General features: G+C 46.9%; 1 protein-coding gene across 7 annotated transcripts in view; it reads left to right on the top strand.

Moving 5' to 3' along the window:
• The window catches only part of lhfpl4a (LHFPL tetraspan subfamily member 4a), a 236,792-nt gene that overhangs the window by 110,947 nt on the left and 98,679 nt on the right, over positions 1-27,166 (top strand). For all 7 annotated transcript variants that reach the window (XR_013548365.1, XM_078414128.1, XM_078414129.1 and 4 more), the window contains exon 2: positions 7,189-7,425. Coding sequence is in view for 6 of the 7 variants with exons in the window: in XM_078414128.1 (XP_078270254.1) it covers positions 7,189-7,425 (237 nt within the window). In the remaining variant the exon portion in view is untranslated. The remainder of the gene's footprint in view (positions 1-7,188; positions 7,426-27,166) is intronic.

Genomic DNA, 27,166 nt, shown 5'->3' with positions numbered 1-27,166 from the left:
GTTTCCCCCAAGTGCTCTCATTTACATCCACATCCCAAGGGTGTGTTGGCTGCAGTAAATTCCCCTTGGTAGGGGAATCAGGGTGGAGCATGTGGAAGGGAATGCAGTATGTTACAGTGAATAGAGTGGGATTGATGGAGTTAGTCTGAGGACAACATAGATTCAATGGACCGAACAAGCTCTTTCTACATAATAGGAGAATATAAGGCAAGAGTGAAAATTCACTTTAAGTACCTCAACCCATCAACCACCTTTGTATTTTTGACCATTTAGGCGCCTCTAACATTCCCCATTCACTGTCCACTTTTTAGATTTAGATTTAGATTTAGAGATACAGTGCGGAAACAGGCCCTTCGGCCCACCGAGTCCGCGCCGCCCAGCGCTCCCCGCACATTAACACTATCCTACACACACCAGGGACAATTTTTACATTTACCCAGTCAATTAACCTACATACCTGTACGTCTTTGGAGTGTGGGAGGAAACCGAAGATCTCGGAGAAAACCCACGCAGGTCACGGGGAGAACGTACAAACTCCGTACAGACGGCGCCCGCAGTCCGGATCGAACCCGAGTCTCCGGCGCTGCATTCGCTGTAAGGCAGCAACTCTACCGCAACGCCACCGTGCCGTTTTGAGATGGCACAGCAGTGCAGTGGTAGAGTTGCTGCCTTACCGCGCCAGAGACTTGGGTTGTTTGATCCTGACCTCGGGCGCTGCCAGTACGGGGAGTTTGTACGTTCTCCCTGCAACGGTGTGGGTTTTCTCCGGGTGCTCTGGTTTCCTCACACAGTCACAGGGAGAGCACACATACTCCACACAGGCAGCACCGGAGGTGAGGATCAAACCCGGGTCTCTGGCGCTGTGAGGCAGCAGCTCTACCACTCTGCCACCCACATGTTTCAGTATCTCCTTCTGTTGCTCTGCGTCACTTTTGTTTGACAACTGTTCTTGCGAAACAGCTGCGAACATTTTGCGATGTTGAAGGCGCTGTTTCATTGTGAGATATTAATGCGTGATAACTTTTAGATTTTGCATCCTGCTGTGTTAGACCCATCACAGTGCACAATAGGAACACTAATGGTTGCCCTAAAATAGATATATGATTTCTAAATTTTACGAGAATAATCCCAGGAATGATGAGCGATTGATGGCACTGGGCCTGTACTCGCTGGAGTTTAGAAGGATGATGGGGGGGGGGCCTCATTGAAACTTACCGAACAGTGAAAGGACTGGATAGAGTGGGTGAGGAGAGGATGTTTCCACTTGTGGGAGAGTCTAGGACCTGAGGTCATAGCCTCAAAATAAAAGGACGTACCTTTAGAAGGGAGACGAGGATGGATTTCTTTACTCAGAGGGTGGTGAATCTGTGGAATTCATTGCCACAGGCGGCTGTGGAGGCCAAGTCATTGGGTATTTCTAAGGCACAGATTCACAGATTCTTGATGAGCAAGGGTGTCAGGGGTTATGGGGAGAAGGCAGGAGAATGGGGTTGAGAGGGAAAGATAGATCGGCCATGATTGAATGGCAGAGTCGACTTGATTGGCCTAATTCTGCCCCTAAAATATATGAACATAAATGAGTTTATGGTCAGTTGTGTATCTAACACTGCTGAACTGACACAGACTAATGGGCTGAATGACCTACTTTGTATAGTTTAATTTATTCCTTGAGATAAGAGGGAAGAGCTATCAACTAGTGTTGAGGTAGCAATTAGTGAAACCTTGCATGTGTACAATGCCTCTCAGCAGGCCCCTCATTAATTTGCAGCCAGTGAGGTGATTTTTCAAGTGCAGTCGTCAATGTAATGTACAAGATACAGCTACCAATTTCTGCACAGCAATGACAGGTTAACCAATTTTAAATTAAAATGCGTGAGGAAGAACAATTGACTATTGTGAACAGTTTTGGGCCCCATATCTGAAGATCAATGTACTGGCATTCGAGAGGGTCCAGAGGAAGTTTACGAGAATGATCCCGGGCAAGACTGGGTTAACGTATGATGAGCATTTGATGGCACAGGGCCTGCACTCACTGGAGTTTAGAAGGATGAGGGTGGATTCATTTGAATTTACCGAATACTGAAAGGCCTGGATAGAGTGGATGCGGAGAGGATGTTTCCACTAGTAGGAGAATCTTGGACCAGAGGGCACAGCCTCTGAATAAAAGGACGTACCTTTAGAAAGGAGACGACGAGGAATTTATTTAGCCGGAGGGTGATGAATCTATGGAATTCATTATAACAGACAGGTGTGGAAGCCAAGTCATTGGGTATTTTTAATGGGGAGATTGCCAGATTCTTGATCTGTATGGGGTAAGGGTGTTAGGGGTTGAAGGCAGGAGGGTGGGGTTGAGACGGAAAAATAGATGATCCCTGACTGAATGATGGAGTAGAGCCAATGGGCCGAATGGCCTAATTCGGCCCCTATAACGATGGATAGGACAGATTTGGAGGGATATGGACCAAATGCAGGCAGGCAGGACTAGTGTAGCTGACATGTTGGCCGGTGTGGGCAAGTTGGGTCGAAGGGCCAGTTTCCACACTGTATCACTCTATGATTCTATGACTCTATGACTCTTTGACATGACTCAGGGAAAACAGTCCTACCCTTTACAACGAAGCTTCGGGAATCCTATACGTTTATTTGAGAAATGTGTAGGAAGGAACTGCAGACGCTGTTTTAAACCAAAGATAGGCACAAAATGCTGGAGTAACTCAGCGGGACAGGCTGCATCTCTGGAGAAAAGGAATAGATGACGTTTCGGGTTGGAACCCTTCTTCAGACTGAAAGATAGAGAAGGCCAGAACAAAACAGGGCTGGCAGCAGATGACCTCAGGAAGGGTAGAGTCCATAATGGCCCATTGTTGGCTGGGGAAGATGTGCTAACGACAGGGATACAACGGGCTGTGCAGTTTTCCCTCACAGCTACGTTGGACGTTCGTCTCTGGTGTGGGACTTGAAGCAACCGTCTGACTCAGGGGGAGAGATTGCCACCAGCCGATAGAAGGGATCTTTTTTTTTTTGTGCTGGAACTGCAAGCCGGGACACAGCGGGGAGAAACCAGGACTAAGGCTGGCAGCGTGTTTGCATATCCGGGCTGTGCCAAAGGAAGTTGTGGCAGACAGCTTGCATCTTCGAAAACGTGTGAATCAACATCTGAGAAAATGACAGCATGGAGGATTTCCATGCTTTAGTGCGAACAGATTGGAGTTGGTAGGAGTTTCCCCAACATAGTCTGTGCTGTCTGCTGGCTGAGCCTGCTGTGTGCTGCTTGCCTGCGTTACTTCTGTTGCTTGGGAACTGACAGCTAAAGTAGGCACAGTAGGTGCAGGTTGTACTGTTGAACCCTGGTGCAGGAATGTCTTAAACAAGCCTCCCATCACCAACATAGCCTGAAAGGTGTTTATATCCTGCACACTGTCTTGATAGAGTTCATGTTCCACTTGGGGAACTTACGCTAATGGTATGAACAATGAATTCTCTCATTTTATGTAATTCCTCCTACCCTCCCCCCCACCATTAACCCCTCCCCCCCCCCCCCCCCCCCCACATCCACCGATCCCCCCTCCCCTCTCCTCCCTGTGCCCCAAGGGGCGTGCCATAGTCATTGTCATAGACTCAAACAGCACGGAAACAGGCCCATCGGCCCAACTTGCCCATGCCGACCAACATTTCCCATCTATACTCTTCCCACCTGCCTGCATTTGGCCCATATCTCTCAAAGGTTATCCTATCCATGTATCTGTCTAAATGTTTCTTGAATGTTACGCTAGCACTTGCTTCAACTACCTCCTCCGGCAGCTTGTTGCATATACCTACCTCCCTTTTTGTAAAAATGTTACCCCTAAGGTTCCTATTAAATCTTTTCCCCCATCACCTTAAACCTATGTCTACTGGTTCTCGATTCCCCTACTTTGGGCAAGAGACGCTGTGCATTTACCCAATCTATTCCTTTCACGATTCTATAAGATCACCCCTCATCCTCCTGCGCTCCAAGGAATAGAGTCCTAGCCTGCTCAACCGTTCCCTATAGCTCAGGCCCTTGAGCCCTGGAACCATCCGTGTAAATCTTCCTTGCATCCTTTCCAGCCTGACATCTTTCCTGTAACATGCTGCCTGGAACTGAACGCAATGCTCTAAATGTGGCCTCACCAACGTCTTTTCTAACTGCAACTTGGCCCACCAACTTCCATACTCGATAATAGACACAAAATGTTGGAGTAACTCAGCGGGACAGGCAGCATCTCTGGAGAGAAGGGATGGGTGACGTTTCGAGTCGAGACCCTTCTTCTATACTCGATACTTTGACTGATGAAGGCTAGTGCCAAAAGCCTTTTGACCACCCTACCTACCTGCACCCATCAGCGTACACCTATCACCCCCACTATCCCACCCCCTTTCTCTCTCCCTCCGTCCCCTTCCACCTTAATTCCTCCCTCTGGCAGTAGATTTCACCCCTCTTTTCTCCTTAACTTACACTCTTTAGTCCCCTTTTTAATCTCTCGCCCTTTGTCCTCACATCAAAAAGCCCCCCCTCACCTTCATCCATCGATCACTTGCCAGGCTTTGCCCTTCCTGTACCACTCTTCCAGCATTATCCACCCCGACTGCAATGTCTGAAGAAGGGTCCTGACCCAAAACGTCGCCTATCCACTTCCTCCAGAGATGCTGCCTTAGCCGCTGTTACTCCAGCCCTTTGTGGGGGGGGGGGGGGGAGGGGGGGTTTGTTTTAATAGACTCATTCACATTCAACGTGTGTTGATTGTCAACAAAACAGGAATGCCCTTCATGAATCATGAGAATTTCATCAATCGTAGGAATCTGAAGTAGGGTCTTGACCCGAAACGTCACCCATACCTTTTCTCCAGAGATGCTGCCTGTCCCGCTGAGTTACTCCAGCTTTTTGTGCCTATCGTAGGAGAATGGTTGTTATCTGTGCTTCATTTCATGAAGGAAAGGATTAACAGCTGCATGCTGTGGAACACCATGCTCAGCTCCACATTTAGAGAGAGGAAGAAAGAGACACCCTGTGTATTTTATTTCATGGTGGCAAGGAATCTGGGTGGACTGATTGCAGTGTCAATTGCATCTCCTGGAACAATAGACAATAGACAATAGGTGCAGGAGTAGGCCATTCAGCCCTTCGAGCCAGCACCGCCATTCAATGCGATCATGGCTGATCACTCTCAATCAGTACCCCGTACCTGCCTTCTCCCCATACCCCCTCACTCCGCTATCCTTAAGAGCTCTATCCAGCTCTCTCTTGAAAGCATCCAACGAACTGGCCTCCACTGCCTTCTGAGGCAGAGAATTCCACACCTTCACCACTCTCTGACTGAAAAGGTTCTTCCTCATCTCCGTTCTAAATGGCCTACCCCTTATTCTTAAACTGTGGCCCCTTGTTCTGGACTCCCCCAACATTGGGAACATGTTTCCTGCCTCTAATGTGTCCAATCCCCTAATTATCTTATATGTTTCAATAAGATCCCCCCTCATCCTTCTAAATTCCAGTGTATACAAGCCTAATTGCTCCAGCCTTTCAACATACGACAGTCCCGCCATTCCGGGAATCAACCTAGTGAACCTACGCTGCACGCCCTCAATAGCAAGAATATCCTTCCTCAAATTTGAAGATCAAAACTGCACCACTCTTGGTGGTAACACTTGGCACAGGCCCGGTATCGTTATCTGCCTAAATAATCCAGGGAAAGAGTTTGAGGTAAAAATTAAACATGATTCTTCCAGTACAAACAAAGTGCCGGAGGAACTGAGCAGACCAGGCAGCATCTGTGGAGGCAAAAGGATGGAAGACATTTCAGGTCAGGGCTTTTTTTCGGAGTTTTCAAGCAGTGATGTGTTCCAAGAGGATGCTTTCTATGGTAGAAGTTGTTTGGAGATGTTGGACACATGCTGAACTTCCTGAGTATTCTGAGAAAGGAGAATGGTCAGTGTCCCTTGTTGGCCATAGCTTCACTGTGGTAGGTCCAGGACAACATATTGGTGATATTTGTGCTGAGGAACTTGGAGATAGGAACACAAGGGGTGCGGATTGCTTGAACTTGGAAAAGCCAATGTTCACACCATTGGGTTGCAGAGTATGCAGGCGGAATAGGAGGTGTTGTTCATGTTGGTGTTTGGCTCAGCCCAGCTGAGGGGAAAGCTGAGGATAAACAGGACAATGTGGGAATGGGAAAGGTTAGTTTAAACCGAAGATAGACGTAAAAAGCTGGAGCAACTCAGCGGGTCAGGCAGCATCTCTGGAGAAATGGAACAGGCGGCGATTTGGGTTGAGACCCTTCTTCAAACTGAGAGTCAGGGGAAAGGGAAACGAGGCATATAAAAGATACTTAGGCAGTGAGAGATGGTGTTGGCAGAACTCTCATAAGAGAGAGGAGGAAAATTTCTTCAAAGTAGGCATACCTTGAGGAGATTTTGCAGAAAAAATCTGTAGGAAGGAGCTGCAGATGCTGGTTTAAACCAAAGATAGACACAAAAAGATGGGGTAACTCAGGGGTCAGGCACTTTGAAGAAGTTCTCCTCTCTCCGCGGTCTTGGTGGGCTGAAGGGCCTGTATCAATGCTGTATATTTCTAAACTAAACTAAACTAATGTTGGCAAATTTCGGTGTTATCTGATCTTTATTAATCTAAGAACATGTCCAGAACAAGGGGCCACAGTTTAAGAATAAGGGGTAGGCCATTTAGAACGGAGATGAGGAAAAACTTTTTCAGTCAGAGAGTTGTGAATCTGTGGAATTCTCTGCCTCAGAAGGCAGTGGAGGCCAATTCTCTGAATGCATTCAAGAGAGAGCTAGATAGAGCTCTTAAGGATAGCGGAGTCAGGGGGTATGGGGAGAAGGCAGGAACGGGGTACTGATTGAGAATGATCAGCCATGATCACATTGAATGGCAGTGCTGGCTCGAAGGGCTGAATGGCCTACTCCTGCACCTATTGTCTATTGTCTATTGTCTATTGTCTAAAAAAATTCTTATCATGAAATACATATCTGTTCAAATGCCAGTGATCCTCCCATAAAGTTGATTTGGGTAATAATGGACAAAATGTTTTCTGCTGCAAGAACCTCTTTTGATACGGAAGCATGCAGTTAGATAAGAGCTGATTTCTTCAGTATTTTCCTGATTTCTTGTTTTTTTCCCCATATTTCCCTCTCCCTCCATTCTCTCCCCAGCTGTTTGCCTTGTGCTGGGATGTTTGGTATTCCCCGACGGATGGGACTCAGAAGCCGTGAGACACATGTGCGGGGATAAAACGGGGAAGTACAGACTGGGGAACTGTTCCGTGCGCTGGGCGTACATCCTGGCCATTATCGGAATACTGGATGCATTAATCCTCTCCTTCCTGGCATTTGTACTTGGCAACCGGCAGAACGAGCTCCTTCAGGAAGATCTCAAGGTCGAGAACAAAGGTGGGTCACATTTTCTGCATTCTGAGTTAGAACTGGTGCTTTATCTACACAAAACTGACAAGGCAGCACACATCAGTTCAGAGTCCAGAATTTGCAAATGTAGCTACTTTTTTGACATGTCACCCAACCCCCAACTATTCAAAGTATGGAGCAATGCTATAGAATGATCTGTAACTCGGTACTGCGTTCCTTTCCTGCTGAACCTGCATTGACAGTGTCACAGTGGTTCATTATCCGGTGTGAATGTCATCGTGTGTCAGGCATTTCAACAGCGGCAGACCTTTCAACCTGAGAAAGGCGTCAAGAGGGTGAAAGCTTGCAGAAGATGCAAGGTGCCACCTAATTCTCCACCCGGTCGGTCACAGATCCCCCCCCCGTTCATACAATCTGATCCAAATCATATCATTGAGCAAAGTAATGATGTGAGTGTATGAGTTATTCCTCAAAATGAAATTGCTAGCGTTTATACAGGAACGAGGGTGTCCACTTTGAAGCGGGGCCGAGCTGGGTAATTTGCCACATCAACCATCCACACAGCGGGTCCAGAAACAAAATGCCCTCTCGAAAGGGCACCAGTACGTATCGTACAGTTAAATGTGACAGGGAGTCATTTCCAGACTGCCGTCTCATCTCAACGCCAACAATTGAAAACAGTTCACGCTGCTCCTGTGATCTGTGAGACAATCTGATGCCTTGGATTAGATGGTATAACAGATACTCACACCGTGCATTGCCCATAAGTATGCGAGATTCTGAACCCATCCATTCTAATGCAGCCTGAACATTAATCTGCAGATAAACAATTCGAGCCTCCTCAGTAAACTGCAGCCACAGCTCTCTTCGTTTACATTTATATAAATCATCGCAATTCCTTGCTTTAGATTACAGACATGAACTTTCCTCCCAGGTTATCCGTTATTCTTTCATCTAAATCACTGGAACACCTTGCTTTAGGTTAAAGGAATGAACTTTCATCTCAGGCATCCATTATTCTTTCATATAAATCATTGGAACTCCTTGCTTAGATTACAGACATGAACTACACTTCCAGGTTATCCATTATTCCTTTGTATAAAGGTGGAGGCATACAGACTGAATTTATTGGGTGTTTGTTTACCTTTTATGTGAGGAAAAAGCTGAACGCACGCCTGGCAGTTGACTCCATTATCCATCGATATCCCGGGCAGGAGTTGTTGCTCTGGTGGAGAGTGAAAACATCCTTTCACTCCCCTAGAACAAATTGTTTTGAGATCTGTTAAATGTGGGAGTGGACTGTGGTAAGCAGATGGAGACAGAGTGAGCAACCTACGATGTTTGTAATTACAATTGATGGATAATGATTACCGAGCATCTAATGTGCACTGGTCCTGATAGAACACAATGCAAGGCATGGGCTGAAACATTTGGCATGTGCCTGGGGATTTTCCTTCTGCTATTTTAGTGGGGCAATGATGCCTTTAAAATGAACAGATTAATGTCTGCACTGAAATAATGGAGAGAGGAGTTTAAAGGAAATGAAGCATTTCTTTTCTGCATTCGAATGCCGCACTATCAAGGTTGTGGTCATGAATATGTTTAAGGTATCGAAGGCACAACATGCTGGAGTAACTGCTGCACAGGCACCATCTTTGGAGAGAAGGAATTGGTGACGTTTCAGGTTGAGACCTTTCTTCAAACTGTGGTTAGGAAGTTGATTAAGGTATTGGCCAGTCAGGGTCACGAGATCATAAGACCATCAGAAATGTGTACAAAATCATGAGAGGAATAGATCGGGTAAATGCACAGTCTTTTGTCCAGAGTAGGGGAATCAAGGAACCAGAGGACATAGGTTTAAGGTGAGGGGGAAAAGATTTAATAGGAGCCTGAGGGGTAACTTTTTTACACAAAGGGGGGGGGGGGGGGGGTGGGTGGGTGTATGGAACGAGTGGCTAGAGGAGGTAGTTGAGACATGTACTATTGCAACACTTGAGAAACATTTAAACAGGTACAAGGATAGGGTAGGTTTTAGAGAGATACTAGCACCCTCTCCTCCCCCCCCTCCCCCTCCCCTCTCCCCCTCCCCCGCTTCCCTCCCCCTCCCCCCCCTCCTCCCCCCTCCCTCCCCCTCCCCCCACCCCTCCCCTTCCCCTCCACCTCCCCCCCCCCCCCCCCCCATTCTTCTACACGGTAGTGAATACAGGCCCTGAGCCTTCAAACACTCATACATTAATCCGATCATCCCTGGGATCATTCCCGTCAATCTCCACTGGACACTCTCCAATGCCAGCACACCCCTCCTCAGGTGTGGGGCCCAAAACTGCTCACCATGTTCCAAACGTGTCCTCACCAGAGCCTTCAGGAGTCAGGAGTCAGATCGGAGCCTCAGTAGGAGGCAGGCGAGGTGTTGGGGAGACAGAGTTGGAAGGGAGGGGAGGGGGGAGGATATTTGAATAATTGTAGCAGGGATCAATGAACTCTAGTGGGCGGGGGGTTGTTAGAGGGGTCGGTAGGCAGTCCAATCTTAAAGGAGAGGAGGTAAATGAAGGAACTCTTCTGAATGTGGTTACCAGCCCTGTGTTTGGACCTGCTCAGAGAGTTCAATCACAGTTAGCACAGTGGTAGAGTTGCTGCCTTACAGCGCCAGAGACCCGGGTTCAATCCTGACCACGGGTGCTGTCTGTACGGAATTTGTACGTTCTCCCTGTGACCACGTGGGTTTTCTCTGGGTGCCCTGGTACTCCTCCCACACTCCAAAGACGTCCAGGTTTGCGGGTTAATTGGCTTCAGTAAAATTGTAAATTGTCCCTGGTGTGTAGGATAGTGCTAGTGTACAGGGCGATCGCTGGTTGGCACGGACTCCTCGGTGGGCCAAAGGGCCTGTTTCTGCGCTGTATCTACAAAGTCTAAAGTCTATTCTGATGAGGTGATCTGGTTTCCTTGACAATGCACTGAAGGAGCGTTACTTGGGCAATTACATTATTCCATCGAGTCTGATGTGGAAGTTGTTCTATTGACACAAGTGTGATTTGTGACCGGAAATGCCAAACAATTTCCAGAGTGGATTGATTCAGCCCGAGAAATTGGCACCCAAATAAGCGCTGTAGAACTGGATAAGTACAACATCACCCAGACTAATCATTGTCCCTTGTGGGATCCTGCTACACTGAAATTTCCTTATGCTGTCCAAAAGTGATGATATTTCAAAAGTACACAATGGTGTCTAAAGTCCCTTGAAATGTCCCAAAATCATGAAATTTAATGTCAAGTTTCATTAAGGTGATTTTATGGGCTCTATCTGAGTAAGGCATGATATTACTCAGTTTATTAGATATCTTACGTACGTTTTTCAAGATCTAATCAAGGCCAGCATTTATTGTCTATCCGTGTCTGCCCTTGGAAGGTGGCAGTTTGTCACCTGCAGCTGGATGACTTGCCCGGTCATTTCCAATGGCATTTAGGAGTCACCCACTTGGGAAGGATAGTCCAGAGAGGTACAGGGTCCAGACCAGGTAAGGATGGCAGAATTCTCCCCCCAAAGGACATCAATACAAATGGGTTTTTACAAGAATCGTTGCTGAAACTAGTTTTTTTTTCTCCAAATTCCAAGGTGCAGAGAAGATTTACAGGGATGTTGTCAGGACTCAAGGGCCTGAGCTACAGGGAGAGGTTGAGCAGGCTGGGACTCTATTCCTTGGAGCGCAGGAGCATGAGGGATGATCTTATAGAGGTGTACAAAATCATGAGAGGAATAGATTGGGTAAACGCACAGTCTCTTGCCCAGAGCAGGGGAATTGAGAACCAGAGGACATAGGTTTAAGGTGAGGGGGAAAAGGTTTAATAGGAACCTGAGGGGTAACTTTTTCACACAAAGGGTGGTGGGTGTATGGAATGAGCGGCCAGTGGCAGGTACTATCACAACGTTTAAGAAACATTTAGACAGGATCATGGATAGGATGGGTTTTGAGGAATATGGGCTAAACGCAGGTAGATGGGACTAGGGTAGATGGGACATTTTGGTTGGTGTGGGCAAGATGGGCCAAAGTGCTTGCTTCCATGCTGTAAGTCTCTATGAGTCCAGATCATTAACTCTATAGCTGGTGTGGTGGGTTTGTTGGTAACATACCTGCTGTACCACTACCATACCTACTCAGAAAGCATGGGCGCCAATCCTTCTGATGTCCATTTATGGTGGTTAGGTAGAAGTGGGGTTGACTTTCCATCTAGTTTCTCCCAATCAATAGCTTTTACTCGGATTTCCAGCAATGATCTTCTGTGTATCATTCCCCCAAAGTTACTGTGGCAACCAGGGAACCTCCACAGCAATGCAACACAAACAGGCTATTCAGGATGAAAAATCATTTCACCCAGATGTTAATTACAGAGTGTGAAAATCATTAAAACATTGATGGTGAACTAATAGTTTTATTGACTCTATTTTGGAACGGTATAAAATAGACTGCAAATTTGCTATTGAATATTACATCATCACAAACAGTCAGAGTTAATTGCAATGCATTTTACATATGTTACATGCATCAAGAAAATGCTAAGGATAAACAGTGGAAGTAATTTTCAAACATTCTGCCTGCATTTGAGCCCATCTCTGTGTGTTTGGAGGATTGTGGACAGCACATGGGCAGATATTTGATTTGCAGTCCCAGCAGGCAAGGCTCTGCGCTGTGTTACAGTCAGAAATTGACCCCAGTGTTTGCTGTCCCTATAATTGTATTTTATAATTAGACCACTGTGTGTGCACAGCTCAGTGGGAATACTCAGTTCCCTGTGGGGTCCCACATCTTCATTGGGGCTGCTGCAAATATCTTAACCTACTGCACCAAGCCTCTGTAGTAAAGAAGTCTGAAGAAGGATCTCGGCCCAAAACGTCACCTCCAGGGATACTACCTACTCCAGCTTTTTGTGTCTTTCCTGTAGTGGACAGATGGAGCAGAGTTTAATTTTTTATCTTAGTTGAAAGATACATCATGGAAACAGGCCCTTCGGCCCACCGAGTCCATGCCGACCATCGATCACCCTTTCACTAGTTCTATGTTATCTCACTTTCGCATCCTACAAACCAGGGGCAATTTACGGAAGCCAATTAATCTACAAACCTGCGCACCTTTGGAATGTGGGAGGAAACCGGAGCACCCGGAGAAAACCCACATGGTCACAGGGAGTATTTACAAATTCCGCACTGACAGCACTTGTAGTCAGGATCGAACCCGGGTCTCTGGCGATGCGTGGCCACTGTGCCACATTCAGTAAGGCGATATTCAAAGAGGATATTCAATTAGGAAAAATTGGAATTTGATGATAAACAGCAGAATGAAAAGAGGTTTAAAATTACACATTGAGGAAAAACAGGATTTTTTTTTTGTTTTGATTATTAGGATTCAGGATAGGATTCAGGATATATTTATTTGTCATCCAAAAAACAAGTCTTTTGGACGAGATTTCGTCACCCACAGTCCAACAATAAGAGCAATAAAAGAAGCAAATTACACAACCCCAACCAACACAAAACACAAAAAAAAAGAAAGAAAAAAAGAAACATCCATCACAGTGAGTCTCCTCCAGTCCCCTCCTCACTGTGATGGAAGGCCAGAATGTCTTTTCTCTTCCCCTGCCGTCTTCTCCCGCGGTCAGGCTGTTGACGTTGCCACGTTCCAGGCCGCGCCGGACGGTGAAAGGTCACAGGTTGTGAGTGTTACTGACAGTGTCAGTGATTTTTATTCATCCCAAGTTCCCCTCTTCAGTTACGACCAGAATTAGATCACATTGGTGGGGATGAAGTTAACTGGGGGCAAGATAACAGAAGTACAACAAACTTCCTTGCCTGAAGGGCATTACTGAGCCCAATGGACTTTTACAACAACCAACCAGTGTTGATACAGTCTGTTATACGGGTGATGCAGCTGTTATACGGGTACTGATTACATAGAAACATAGAAAATAGGTGCAGGAGGAGGCCATTCAGCCCTTCAAGCCAGCACCGCCATTCATTGTGATCATGGCTGATCGTCCACAATCAATAACCCGTGCCTGCCTTCTCCCCATATCCCTTGATTCCACTGGTCCCTAGAGCTCCATCTAACTCTCTCTTAAATCCATCCAGTGATTTGGCCTCCTCTGCCCTCTGTGGCAGAGAATTCCACAAATTCACAACTCTCTGGGTGAAAAAGTTTCTTCTCACCTCAGTTTTAAAGGGCCTCCCCTTTATTCTAAGACTGTGGCCCCTGGTTCTGGACTCGCCCAACATTGGGAACATTTTTCCTGCATCTAGTTTGTCCAGTCCTTTTATAATTGTTATATGTTTCTATAAGATCCCCTCTCATCCTTCTAAACTCCAGTGAATACAAGCCTAGTCTTTTCAATCTTTCCTCATATGACAGTCCCGCCATCCCAGGGATCAATCTCGTGAACCTACGCTGCACTGCCTCAATTACAATGATGTCCTTCCTCAAATTAGGAGACCAAAACTGTACATAATACTCCAGATGTGGTCTTACCATGGCCCTATTCAACTGCAGAACCTCTTTACTCCTATACTGAAATCCTCTTGTTATGAAGGCCAACATGCCATTAGCTTTCTTCACTGCCTGCTGTACCTACACGTCAACTTTCAGTGACTGGTGTACAAGGACACCCAGGTCTCGCTGCACCTCCCCCTTACCTAACCTAACACCATTGAGATAATAATCTGGCTCCTTGTTTTTGCCGCCAATGTGGATAACCTCACATTTATCTACATTATACTGCATTTGCCATGTATATGCCCACTCAGTATTGATTAGTACTGATGTCAGAGGTTATGGGGAGAAGGCAGAATGGGGTTGGGAGGGAGAGATAGACCAGCCATGATTGAATGGTGGAGTAGACTTGATGGGCCAAATGGTCTGATTCTACTCCTATCACATGAACTTATGAACTAAAACATGTAAAATTAAATTCCCCAGCTGGTTTAGAGGGCTCTGAACTCATGACTCCAAATCAGTAATGCAGGCCTCTGGATATTATTCCAGTAACTCACTCTTCTACAAATGCGCCGTAGAAAGCATTTTATCGACACGCATCACAGCATGGTTTTGGAACAACTCCATCCAATATCACAAGATATTGCATGGAGTTGTGACTCAGCCCAGGCCATCACACAAACCAACCTCTCTTCCACTGACTCCTTCTATACTTTACGCTGCCTCGGCAAGGCCGCCAGCATAATCAAGGACAAGTTTCACTCCAGTCAGTTGCTCTGCTCCCCTCTCCCATCAGGCAAGAGGAACAGAAGATTGGAAACACATACCTTCACATTCAAGGACAGTTTCTTTCCAGCTATTATCAGGCGACTGAACCATCCTCTCACCAGCTAGAGAGTGGTCCTGAACTGCCATCTACCTCTGGAGACCTTCAAACTATTTTTAAACAGACTTGATTGGACATTATCTTGCACTAAATGTTATACCCTATATTCTGCATCTGTGCACTGTGGACAACCTGATTTTGAAGCCTGATATAGTCTTTTCACTGACTGGATAGCATGCCAACAAAAAACTTTTCACTTCACCTCAGTTAGGGTTGCCAACTGTCCCGTATTAACCGGGACATACCGGCTAAATTCTTTTGTCCCGTATGGGACCACCCTTGTCCAGTATTAAGGCCCGGACACTGTAGGCCCGGACACTGTAAGCCCGGACACTGTAGGCCCGGACACTGTAGGCCCGGACACTGTAAGCCCGGACACTGTAGACCCGGACACTGTAAGCCCGGACACTGTCGGCCCGGACACTGTAGGCCCGGGCGCCGCTAACGGAGGGTGCATAGCAACCCGCATCCCGGCACGGGCGGCCACCATTGGTGGAGCGGGAGCACGTGGCCGCTGGATGGGTGAGGTCACGTGGGGTGCTGGACGGTGACGTCACCCTTTGTCCCTTATTTGAGAGTGAGGAAGTTGGCAACCCTAACCTCAGTGTATGTGACAAAAAATAACTAAACTAGATTAAACTAAACTAAACTACACGAAACTACTCTACTATCATACCCTCTTTGCAATTTACCACACTCAGCGGGCAGCAATAACAGTAAGACTTTCCCCATGATGAATGCATTTACCTGGATTAGATGCTGTACAGAAACAGTTCGGTCTCTCCCCAGCATGTACACTGGAGTAGGTTTAAGATAGAAACAGAGAGCTCCAGGCTGGAACTTGCCTGCAGGTTGGGCAGCATCTGAGGCGAGAGAAGCAGTTAATGTTTCCGGTTGATAACTTTTCATTAGAAGGAAGGAGAAGGAACCAATAGCCTACTCAGCAGTGTCCAACTTGGATTTGGCTTCAGATCTCATCGCAGCCTCAGTCCAAACATGAATCAAGGAGCTGAATTACCTTTAATTTAGTTTAGAGATTAGTTTAGTTGAGTTTATTGTTAAATGTACCAAGGTACAGTGAAAAGCTTTTGTTGCGTGCTATCCAGTCAGCAGAAAGACAATACATGATTATAATTGAGTCGTTTATAGTGTATAGATACATAATAAGGGAATAACGTTTAGTGCAAGGTAAAGCCAGCAAAATCCGAGCAAGGATAGTCCGAGGGTCACCAAACAGGTAGATAGTAGTTCAGCACTGCTCTCTGGGTGTACAATGTGGAGACAGGCCCTTCAGCCCACCGAGTCCACACCGATCATTGACCACACTTACACAAGTTCCACGTCATCCCTGATTCACATCCTACACTCTCGGGGCAATTTTACAAAAGCCAATTAACCTACAAACCTGCACGTCTTTGGAGTGTGGGAGGAAACCGGAGCCCATGGAGAAAGCCCACGCAGGTCACGGGGAGAACGTGCAAACTCCATGCAGACAGCACCCGTAGTCAGGGTTGAACCTGGGTCTCTGATGCTGTAAGGAAGCAGCTCTACGGCTGTGCCACTGTGCTGCCCTTACAGGTGAGCTGCCCGAGACATCAAAGCAGCATTTGACAAAGGCTTCTGGGTATAGCAGATGTCAATGGGCATCAAAGGAATAGCATTCCACTGGTTTGATTGATTGATTGATTGATTGATTGATTGAAAGATGCAGCATGTAAAAGTCCCTTTGGCCCACCGAGTCTATGCCGACCATCAATCACCCGTTCACACTGGTTCTATGTTATCCTATTTTCGCATCCACTCATTACACACACCAGGGGTAGTTTACAGAGGCCGATTAGCCCACAAACCCGCAATTCTTTTGGAGGTGGGATGAAACCAGTGCACCCGGGGGAAACCAACGTAGTCACAGGGAAAAGGTGCAAACTCCACTCAGACAGCATCCGAGGTCAGGATCGAACCGGGGACCCTGGTGCCATGAGGCAGCGTCTCTGCCAGCTGCTCCATTGTGCCAGAGAGCTCACACAAAGGAAGATAGTTATACATTTCATTCATCCCGGCGCTAGGCTGAAGCAGTGAGTTCCTCAGGGCAGTGTCCTCAGCACAGCCACCCTCAACTGGTTCACGAATGACCTTCCCTCCATTCATAAGCTCACAACAGGGATTGTCCTTTGATGATCACACAATGTCCATTTCCATTTGCAATCAAGCAACAGGCTTCACCAGTTGCCACATACCTAGGCTACGTTCAGACGTGGGCAGAATAATGGGAAGTGACATTTTTGCCACAAGAGTGCTGTGCAATGACTATTTCCAACAAGATAGACTCTAACCACCTATCCTTGACATACGCTGGCATTAACACCGTCAAAGCCCCGCACCTGCTGTGCACTGGGGTGTGAGTGACTTCATCGACCAGAAATTTGGACCAGCCACATTAATAGTCAATAGTCAATTTCATTTGTCTCATACACATAAATGTGCAGTGAAATGAAAGATTAACCACAGTCCAACAATAAGAGCGATAAAAATAAGCAATAACACACACAATCATAAACCAACACCAAACAAAAAGAAACATCCATCACAGTGAGTCTCCTCCAGTCATCTCCTCACTGTGATGGAAGGCCAGACAAAGCAGTTCGAGGATGTGTGTGCATCGTGCATCAAGGAACCTAACGAATAATGAAAGGCCTAGATTGAGTGAACTCTTCAGAGAGTTGTGAATCTGTGGAATTCTCTGCCTCAGAAGGCAGTGGAGGCCAATTCTCTGAATGCATTCAAGAGAGAGCTGGATAGAGCTCTTAAGGACAGCGGAGTCAAGGGGTATGGGGAGAAGGCAGGAACGGGGTACTGATTGAGAATGATCAGCCATGATCACATTGAATGGCGGTGCTGGCTCGAAGGGCCGAATGGCCTCCTCCTGCACCTATTGTCTATTGTCTATTGAATGTCGAGAAGATGTTTCCAGTAGTGGGAGAGTCTATGACCAGAGGGCGCAGCCTCAGAATAAAAGGACGTACCGTTAGAATGGAGATGCCGAGGAATTTCTTGAGCCAGAGGGAGGTGAGTCTGTGGAATTCATTGCCACAGAATTTGTAGGTTGTAGGTCTCGACCCGAAACGTCACCCGTTCCTTCTCTCTAGAGATGCTGCCTGTCCCGCTGAGTTACTCCAGCATTCCCCAGCAACAATAGTCCAGTAACGGCCATATTTACATCTTCACTGTCTCCCCGGGGCTACAGGTGCTTCTGCCGTCGACCCTTATCTCTACTCCAGCCCCCTGCGGGCCTCCACATGCGACTCTGCCGACCTTCACCTCTCCGCCGCCCACCAGCCGTCGTCTCACCCGAGTCCCAGGCTCAGCACCGGGCCCACAGCCTCCACCATGCAGACTCCCACACCACGTGGCCTGACTGCTGGGTCCTACTGGGTCCTACTGGGTCCTACTGCCCCTCCCCCCTCCTCCTCCTATCGGGAACCTCAGTAGTGATGGGTCTTCCCCTTCCCCTTCCCCACTTTTAACCAGGTTACCCTGACCACACCCCACCCACACATTATCCTCACGCCCCCTTCCTCTCTGAACACCCACCATCCCCCCCCCCAACAGATCTCGCCTCGGCCTTTGTCCACTCCCCGGCCCTCCTCTGCCCCACCCCTGTCGTGTCTTCACCATCCCCCCCTGACCTCCCCCTTTCCGATACGGAACGGTCTGTCCTCAACAGAGGCCTCACCTTTGTTCCCCTCCGCCCCCACCTCAACGAGTTTCGGGTCCGCCACAACGTAGAGCTTTTCTTCCGCCGCCTCCGCCACTCTGCCTTTTTCAATGGGAAGGAGTCCTCACCACCCAGTGATGACCCCTTCTCCCGTCTCCACCGGTCCCCCTCCTCTTGGGCTCCCCAGAACGACCTTCTACCCTCTCTAGATCTTTTTATTTCTAACTGCCGGTGTGATATCAACCGTCTCAACTTTTCCACTCCCCTCACCTACTCCAACCTCACCCCCTCTGAATGTACAGCCCTCCCTCCTCTCACACTGCAGCAACCCCGACATTATCATCAAACCCGCCGACAAGGGGAGGTGCCGTGGTAGTCTGGCGCACTGACCTCTACCGGGCCGAGGACAGGCGACAACTCTCAGACACCTCCTCCTACTTATTCTTGGACCATGACCCCACAGACGAGCACCAGGCCTTAATCTCAAACACCATTACTGATTTTGTCACTTCTGGCTGTCTGCCTTCCACAGCCTCCAACCTTATCGATCCCCAGACCCACACAGCCCGTTTTTTACCTTCTCCCCAAAATCCACAAACACAACTGCCCCGGCAGGCCCAATGTTTCTGCCCGCTCCCGTCCCACGGAAATGATTTCCAGGTACCTTGACTCCATCCTATCCCCCCTGGTCCAATCTCTCCCGACCTATGCCCAAGATACCTCACTTGCCCTTCGTCTCTTTAATGACTTCCGCTTTCTGAGCCCCCACTCCTTCATCTTTACTCTGGACGTTCAGTCACTCTACACCTCCATCCCCCACCAGGAAGGCCTTAAAGCCCTCCTTTTCTTCCTCGACCGCAGAGCCATCCAATTTTTCTCTACTAACACTCTGCTCTGCCTAGCAGAGATGGACCTTACACTCAACAACTTCTCCTTTGACTCCTCCCACTTCCTCCGACCAAGGCGTAGCTATGGGCACCCGCATGGGCCCCAGCTATGCCTGCCTCTTTGTAGGGTACGTTGAACAATCCCTGTTCCAGGCGTACACTGGCCCTATCCCCAAACTCTATCTCCGTTACGTTGATGACAGCATCGGTGCTACCTCCTGCACACGTGCTGAACTCATGGACTTCATCAACTTCACCACCAATTTCAATCCTGCACTCAAATTTACTTGGACCATCTCTGACACCTCCCTCCCCTTTCTTGATCTCACAGTCTCCATCTCAAGAAATAGACTATTGATTGACTATTACAAACCCACTGACTCCCACAACTATCTCGACTACACTTCTTCCCACCTTGCTTTCTGCAAAGACTCCATCCCCTACACCCAGTTCCTCTGCCAATGCTGCATCTGCGCCCAAGATGAGGTGTCCCATACTAGAACATCTGAGATGTCCTCATTCATTAGGGAACGGGGGTTCCCCTCTCCTATCATAGATGAGGCCCTCACTCGTGCCTGTTCGGTACCCCGCAGCTCTGCCCTTGCTCCCCCTCCCCCTGGTCACAACAGAGACAGAGTGCCCCTAGTCCTTACCTTCCACCCCAGCCGTCGCGTACAACACATAATCCTACGAAATTTCCACCACCTCCAACGGGATCCCACCACTAGCCACATTTTCCCTTCTCAACCCCTTTCCGCTTTCCGCAGAGACCGTTCCCTCGGCAACTCTATGGTTAACTCATCCCTTCCCACACAAACCACCCCCTCCCCAGGTACCTTCCCCTGCAACCGCAGAAGATGCAACACCTGTCGCTATACCTCCTCCCTCAACTCTGTCCAGGGACCCCAACAGTCCTTTCAGGTTAGGCAGAAGTTCACTTGCACCTCCTCCAACCTCATCTACTGTATCCGTTGTTTATGATGTGGACTCTTATACATCGGCGAGACTAAACGCAGACTGGGCGATCGTTTCGCGGAACACCTTCGCTCAGCCCGCGTGAACCAACCTGATCTCCTGGTTTCTGGCCACTTTAATTCTCCTTCCCATTCTTACACAAACCTTTCTGTCCTCAGTCTCCTCCAATGTCAGAGTGCGGCTAAACACAAATTGGAGGAACAGCATCTCATATTTTGCTTGGGCAGCCTACAGCCCCCAGTGGTATGAATATTGATTTCTCTCACTTCAGGTAGCCCCGGCATTCCCTCTCTCTCTCTATCCCTCCCCCACGTAAGTCACACCAGCTTCTCATTGTCACCCTACAAACAGCTTACAATGGCCTGTTTCCTTTTATCATCGTTACTTTTGTGCATATCTTTCATTCATTGTTCTTTAACTCTCCACACCACCGTCTGTATTTCTCGTTCCCCTTATCCCAAATCAGTCTGAAGAAGGGTCTCGACCCGAAACGTCACCCATTCCTTCTCTCCAGCGATGCTGCCTGTCCCGCTGAGTTACTCCAGCTTTTTGTGTCTATCTTCATATTTATATCTATTTTAATTTCATTGATATTAATTTTTTTAATGACTGGGACATTAATGACTGGGACAATATTGATAGTTTAATATTTGTGAAAATTATGTGCATCATTAATCTGGGCGTCAGGTGAACTCTGCACATTGTAACGTGTTACACATTTTAAAAAAGTGTTCGCTGATCAAAAAGGAGGGTGTGAATGTTGCCATGGAAACGTCCATTAGGGCTTCCTCAGAAACCTGGTGTGTTTCATTCAGTGAGAAAACAAGTCATACAGGCCAGCGAAGATCTCCGGTTTAATCCTGACTAAATTACTCATCCGGGCAATGATTAAAGGCTGTACGCAGTTGGCTGGAGAAATGGAAAACAAGCCAAATGTCTAATGGACTAAATATAGAAACATATCCAATTGTACCTGACCCAAGGACATAATATGTAAGATCATTAATAAATCCAGTGGGAATTCAAGAGAAATTGCATTCCCCAGAATTATTCCAACTACACTTTCATATCCGAGGGAACTCAGTGGAAACATCAGTGCTATTAGATTATGCAAACTGCTGCAACACAAATGCTTAAAATCTGCCTAAATGTTCATGATCAGTTCAAGTGCATTGAAGGGCTCAATCTCAGTGTAACATTAAAATCGTTAGATAAATCACACGTGACATTGGTTTGATGTTAAATTGTGTGAACGTAATGGGAGGAGAGAAAAGGCTGCCGTATCCTTCAGCTATGTAATATCATAAAACATACAACTCAGCTTTAAACGCAGGCCAATTTTAACTTGATCAATCAAAAATTTGCACTTTAAGTTCCACAAATTAATTATACCTTGGAGCAGCTGGAAATGGAAGGAATTCTTTATCCCCACACAGATAGATGACAAGATTATCCTCACAAGTCTTTTTGTTGCAAACATGTCAGATCTTATGACATCAGACCCTACAGAAGTATATGGATGTCTATAAAATTATGAGGTGCAGATAGGGTAGACAGTCAGAACCTTTTTTTTCCAGGATAGAAATGTCAAAGACTAGGAGGGCATAGCTTTAAGGTGGAAGGGGGATGTGCAAGGCATGTTTTTTATACTGGAGTGGTGGGTGTCTGGAACGCACTGCCAGGGATGGTGGTGGAGGCAGTTACAATCAAGGCATCTAAGAGGCTTTTGGATAGGCATCAAGGCATCTAAGAGGCTTTAATGTTGAGATGATGTATGTAGCATATGGATATATAGGGAATGGAGGGATATGGATCATGTGTAAGCAGATGAGATTAGTTTAACGGCATCATGTTCGGCATTAGGGTTGCCAACTTTCTCCCAAATAAGGGACAAAAGATGACGTCACCACCCCGCACCCACGTGACCTCACCTAGCCAGCGGCCACGTGTTCCCGCTCCACCAATGGTGGCCAACCGGGCCGGGAGGCGGGTTGCTACGCAACCTCCGCTTGGTGGCGCCCAGGTCTCTGGGCCTACAGTGTCCTGGCCTACAGTGTCCTGGCCTAGAGTGTCCGGGCCTACAGTGCCCCACGGGCCTAATACGGGACAAGGGTGGTTCCGTATGGGACAAACCAATTTAGCCCAATATACGGGATGTCCCGACTAATACTGGACAGTTCGGCATGGATATTTTGAGCTGAAGGGCCTGTTCCTGCTCTGCACTGGTCTATGTTCCATCACCAGGTCCAATTTTAATTTCAATGCAGCACGTTCTCCCTGTCACTGCAAGGGTTTTCTCCAGGAGCTCTGGTTTCCACCCACACTCCAAACACATACTGGTTTGTAGGTTAATTGGCTTGGTAAATTGTTCCCAGTGTGTGTAGGAGAGTGCTAGTATACGAGTGATCGCTGGTCGGCACGGGCTTGGTGGGCTGAAGGGCCTGTTTCCATGCTGTATCTCTAAACTAAACTAAACTAAACAAAAGGCTTTAATTGTCAAAATAAAGGAACTCCCTCCGAAGCATTAACTTTATTCACAACCCATCTCAATTGCAATCCACAAAGTTGCTTAATGTTGAGATGATGTATGTAGCATTGGAGATGCATGAGATAACATTTATACGCAGCAACGATGAGTAAGAATTTTGTTCCAATCTTGGTGCATGTGACAGTTAACACTCTGTCTCTTGACTCTCAGCTTTTGAGATGAATGAGGTTGATGTCCAATGACCAAACAACAAATGTTCCAGAGGACATAGGTTTAAGGTGAGGGAGGAAAGATTTAATGGGAATCTGAGGGGTAACTTTTTCACACAAATGGTGGTGGGTGTATGGAACAAGCTGCCAAAGCAGGTAGTTGAGGCAGATACCATCGCAACATTTATGAAACATTTAGACAGGTACATGGATAGGGTAGGTTTAGAGGGATATGGGCCAAACACAGGCAGGTGGGACTAGTGCAGATGGGACATGTTGGTCTGTGTGGGCAAGTTGGGAAACAGAGCCTGTTTCCATGCTGTTTGACTCTCTGACTCTATAACTGAAATCTGGGAAAAGTATGGAGAAACTTGTTGACAGAACTGGAAAATGTTAGCGCTGAGAAAGATTGGATAGATTGGGGCAGTTTACGATGGAGTAGTGGACTGGGTGTGGTGTGGGAGGGAGGGCTGAGGGATGGAATTAAGATGTATAAAACAATGAAAGGCCCAGGGTAGAATATATGAGAAGGAATTAGCAGAAGGTTTAAAAACTAAGTGGCATTTGGTTTAAATTAAACAGTATAAGATCAGAGGGGAGATGAGGAAATATTGTATCATCTAGACAATGGCTTGGGTCTGGAACTCACTGCCTGAAAAATCAGTAGAGGCTGAAACCCATGGCTAAATTAACCAAAATAAACTTTATTCAGATAAAAGCAAATATACAAAACAAAAACTGTGCAAAAACTCTTCAAACATTCTTAGTGTCTATACATTCATTAGTGCCAGACTCAGCCATACACAGGGCAGCACAATGGCGCAGTGGTAGAGTTGCTGCCTCACAGGGACAGAGACCCAGGTTCGATCCTGACTATGGGCGCTGTCTGCATGGAATATGTATGTTTCCCCTGTGACAATGCGGGTGTTCTCCGGGTGCTCTAGTTTCCCCCCACATTCCAAGGACATACAGCTTTGTAGGTTAATTGGCTTCTGTAACTTGTTCCTTGTGTATAGGGTAGTAGTAGTGTAAGTGGCGATCGCTGGTCGGTGCGGACTTGAGCCCACAGGCCTGTTTACGCCTTGTATCTTGAAAGTCCAAAGTAAAGTCTAAAGTCAGTATTGTTCACAAGTATCTTTAAGCAAAACACCCTTGGTACCCTGGTGAGATATCCTTTCCCTTATTTGAGGGGTGTCCCCCACTGGACTCTGCCCCTCAATGTCCAGCAGCGGAAGAACCCTAGACTGTGGCCCTCCCCCACATTGGCTGCACCAAGCTTCAGCGAGTCCCTCAAAACGTGCTCCTGCAGTCTGCAGCGGGCCAGTTGGGACATTCCCTGACAGATATTTCGCTCTGCTGGAAGGCCAACAAGCTTTGGGCAGACCAAACAGCATCTTTCCAAGTTGACGACTAATTTTACAAGTACTCATTGTGTACTTGAAGAGCTGTGGTCTCTACCGCTGTGGACAGAGTACTGAGAAGTGGGATTAGATCAGATTAGATAGCTCTATTTCAGATAGTATGGATAGGATGGGCTGAATGGCTTCCTTCTGTGTCACATATTCTTCTGGGGTCCATGAATTTTTATGGTTTTCCGCCTTGGCAGGAATTAGCCGAGAGGAGGTTTTGTAGGAATGGAAAGCACCACTCTAAATAATGTATGGGGCACTAAGGTGCAGGAGGAGCTGTTAATGAAGCAAAGGCAAGGACTAGATATTAGGATCTTCTTTGCAACGTGTAGGATGGACATTGGGAGAAGCTAGAAGAGGTGATGATCTCAAGTGACCTCTTTCAGCTGGCTGGCAAAATGTGTAGGAAGAAAGTGCAGATGCTGGTTTAAACTGAAGCTAGACACAAAAAGCTGGAGTAACTCAGCGGGTCAGGCAGCATCTCTGGAGAGAAGGAATGAGTGATGTTTTGAGTCGAGACCCTTCTTCAGACTGAGAGTCAGGAGAAAAGGAAACAAGAGCTATAGACGGTCCTTGATAAGAATATTGGTGGTTCTTGTTCATAATCTCCAAACATAGCTTTGTCACATAAAATGGAAAGCCACAGAAAAGAACTATACAAGGCACCAAATGTTGGCAATTTCGCTGATATCTCCCAATGAAACTGCTGTTTTTCTAAGGGGACTTTTAGAAATGTTATCCATGATTTTAGGGTGGCATGGTGGTGTGGCGGTGGAGTTGCTGCCTCACAGCGCCAGAGACCCAGGTTCGATCCTGACTACGGGTGCTGTCTGTATGGAGTTTGTACGTTCTCCACATGACCTGCGTGGATTTTCTCCGAGATCTTTGGTTTCCTCCCACATTCCAAAGACGTATAGGTTTGTAGGTTAATTGGCTTGGTATAAGTGCAAATTGTCCCTAGTGTGTGTAGGATGGTGTTAGTATGCGGGGATCGCTGGTCGGTGCGGACTCGGTGGGCCGAAGGGCCTGTTTCCGCGCTGTATCTCTAAACTAAATTTTCTGGCCATCTTGCTGCAGAGGATGCATGGTCCATTGGTAAATTTGTTCTGATCATTTCCTTCTTTCTCTGAATATTAATTCCCTTTTACTAATAAAACCTAACAGGTCCACGACTGATTTTCCAGCAACAGGTGGTCTGGCACCTCCTTTTGTCCAGACAAAATTTACGAGACCGCACTTGAAATTCCCCCTGTCGTTCCCCCGAAAATGTGGCGCCGAGGCTGGGTGAGGTTGCCAATGTCGACCTCATCGGGACTTCCGTGCCAATCGGCGGGTCGAATTTGCCCCCTGCGGCCAGGGCTCTGGAACTCTACCCCAGCCGGAGCCGGCAGATCCGTTCCCATAGCCGACTTCTGAGGCCGACTTTGCTGGCCGGTATCTCGGCTCCCCGGCGGAATAGGCGGATCTGTTACCGTCAGACTCCTCTCAGAGGCCTTGACCTCTGTTGGTCTGGCAAAATGGGTAATCCAGCAAGGCACTGGAACCAAGGATGCTTGTATAAAAATAAACAGCCAACCTCATAGATATAAACAACACACTTGGCAGCATTCATGTAACATTGCCAGTGGAAGGCTAAGCCGTATTATGTGATGTCTGGCAGTAACAAAGGGCAGGCAACTTACTTTAGTAACCTTCTTTCGTCTTTCCTCGGTTCCTTGGAGTGAACAGTGCCAGATCTGGGCAATGGAATCGTTATCCTCTCAAGGGATTTGAGATCCTACTTGAATACAGCCACATGAAGAGTAGAGCTGCCTCAAAAAGTTCTCATTATAGACTCTTTTTTTGTTCCCTTCTATCCCGTTTTCCATATTCCCTGATTTTCTTTTAATACATTTTAATTGTCATTTTCTGTCATTGATGCATATTTTATCGAACTATTGCCCCTGTCAAATACCTGCACTTCAAATGAACATGTTAATCACAATTGCCAGAAGATCGCAGCACCCCACATTTATTTTACAGTGATATTATTGCAATATAACTCACCATGATGTCAATAAAGGTAATAAACTAAGTATGAATGGTCCACATTATTGAACGACGAAACATATCGCCAAATCTCTTCATTTTAATCTACTTCCAGCAACGTCTTCCTCTGAAAATTGTTTTATCACAAAATCTCACTTATCTAGAATTTCGGCCAGAATTTCCTACTGCCCAATTTTTTGCAAATGTTTAATCATGGTAGTATTTTTCCCAAATCTAACTGGTTCTGTGCAGCTAAATAGAAGACAGAAAAAACTGGAAACGAGTAACCTTTGAATAATATATTAACCTTTTGAAAGTAGTCATAAGCCAGAAGGTCATACGCGGTAGGAGTAGAATTAGGCCATTCGGCCCATCAAGTCTACTCCGCCATTCAATCATGGCTGATCTATTTTCCCCACTTAACCCCATTCTCCTGCCTTCTCCCCATAACCTCAGACACCTGTACTAATCAAATACAGTAAATACATTGCTGGGTGGGTCTTTATCAGAATTAACCAGCAGCTTACCTTTCACTAACTTCTCCCCAGATTTCTGGCTGTGCTCTCATCTCTTTGTACCACTGATTTTTGAAGAGTTATCCCAGAGATGGAGGGGGATGGAGGTGTTCTGTTCGAAAGTAAACAAAAGCGAGTTGTGGCAATCAGCTTACTGAGTTTTGCATTTACATGTAA

Source organism: Rhinoraja longicauda, chromosome 17 (genome assembly GCF_053455715.1).
Source record: "Rhinoraja longicauda isolate Sanriku21f chromosome 17, sRhiLon1.1, whole genome shotgun sequence".
NCBI lineage: Eukaryota > Metazoa > Chordata > Chondrichthyes > Rajiformes > Arhynchobatidae > Rhinoraja > Rhinoraja longicauda.
The sequence above is the reverse complement of the archived record's forward strand: the minus strand, read 5'-3'. Positions and strand labels throughout refer to the sequence as shown.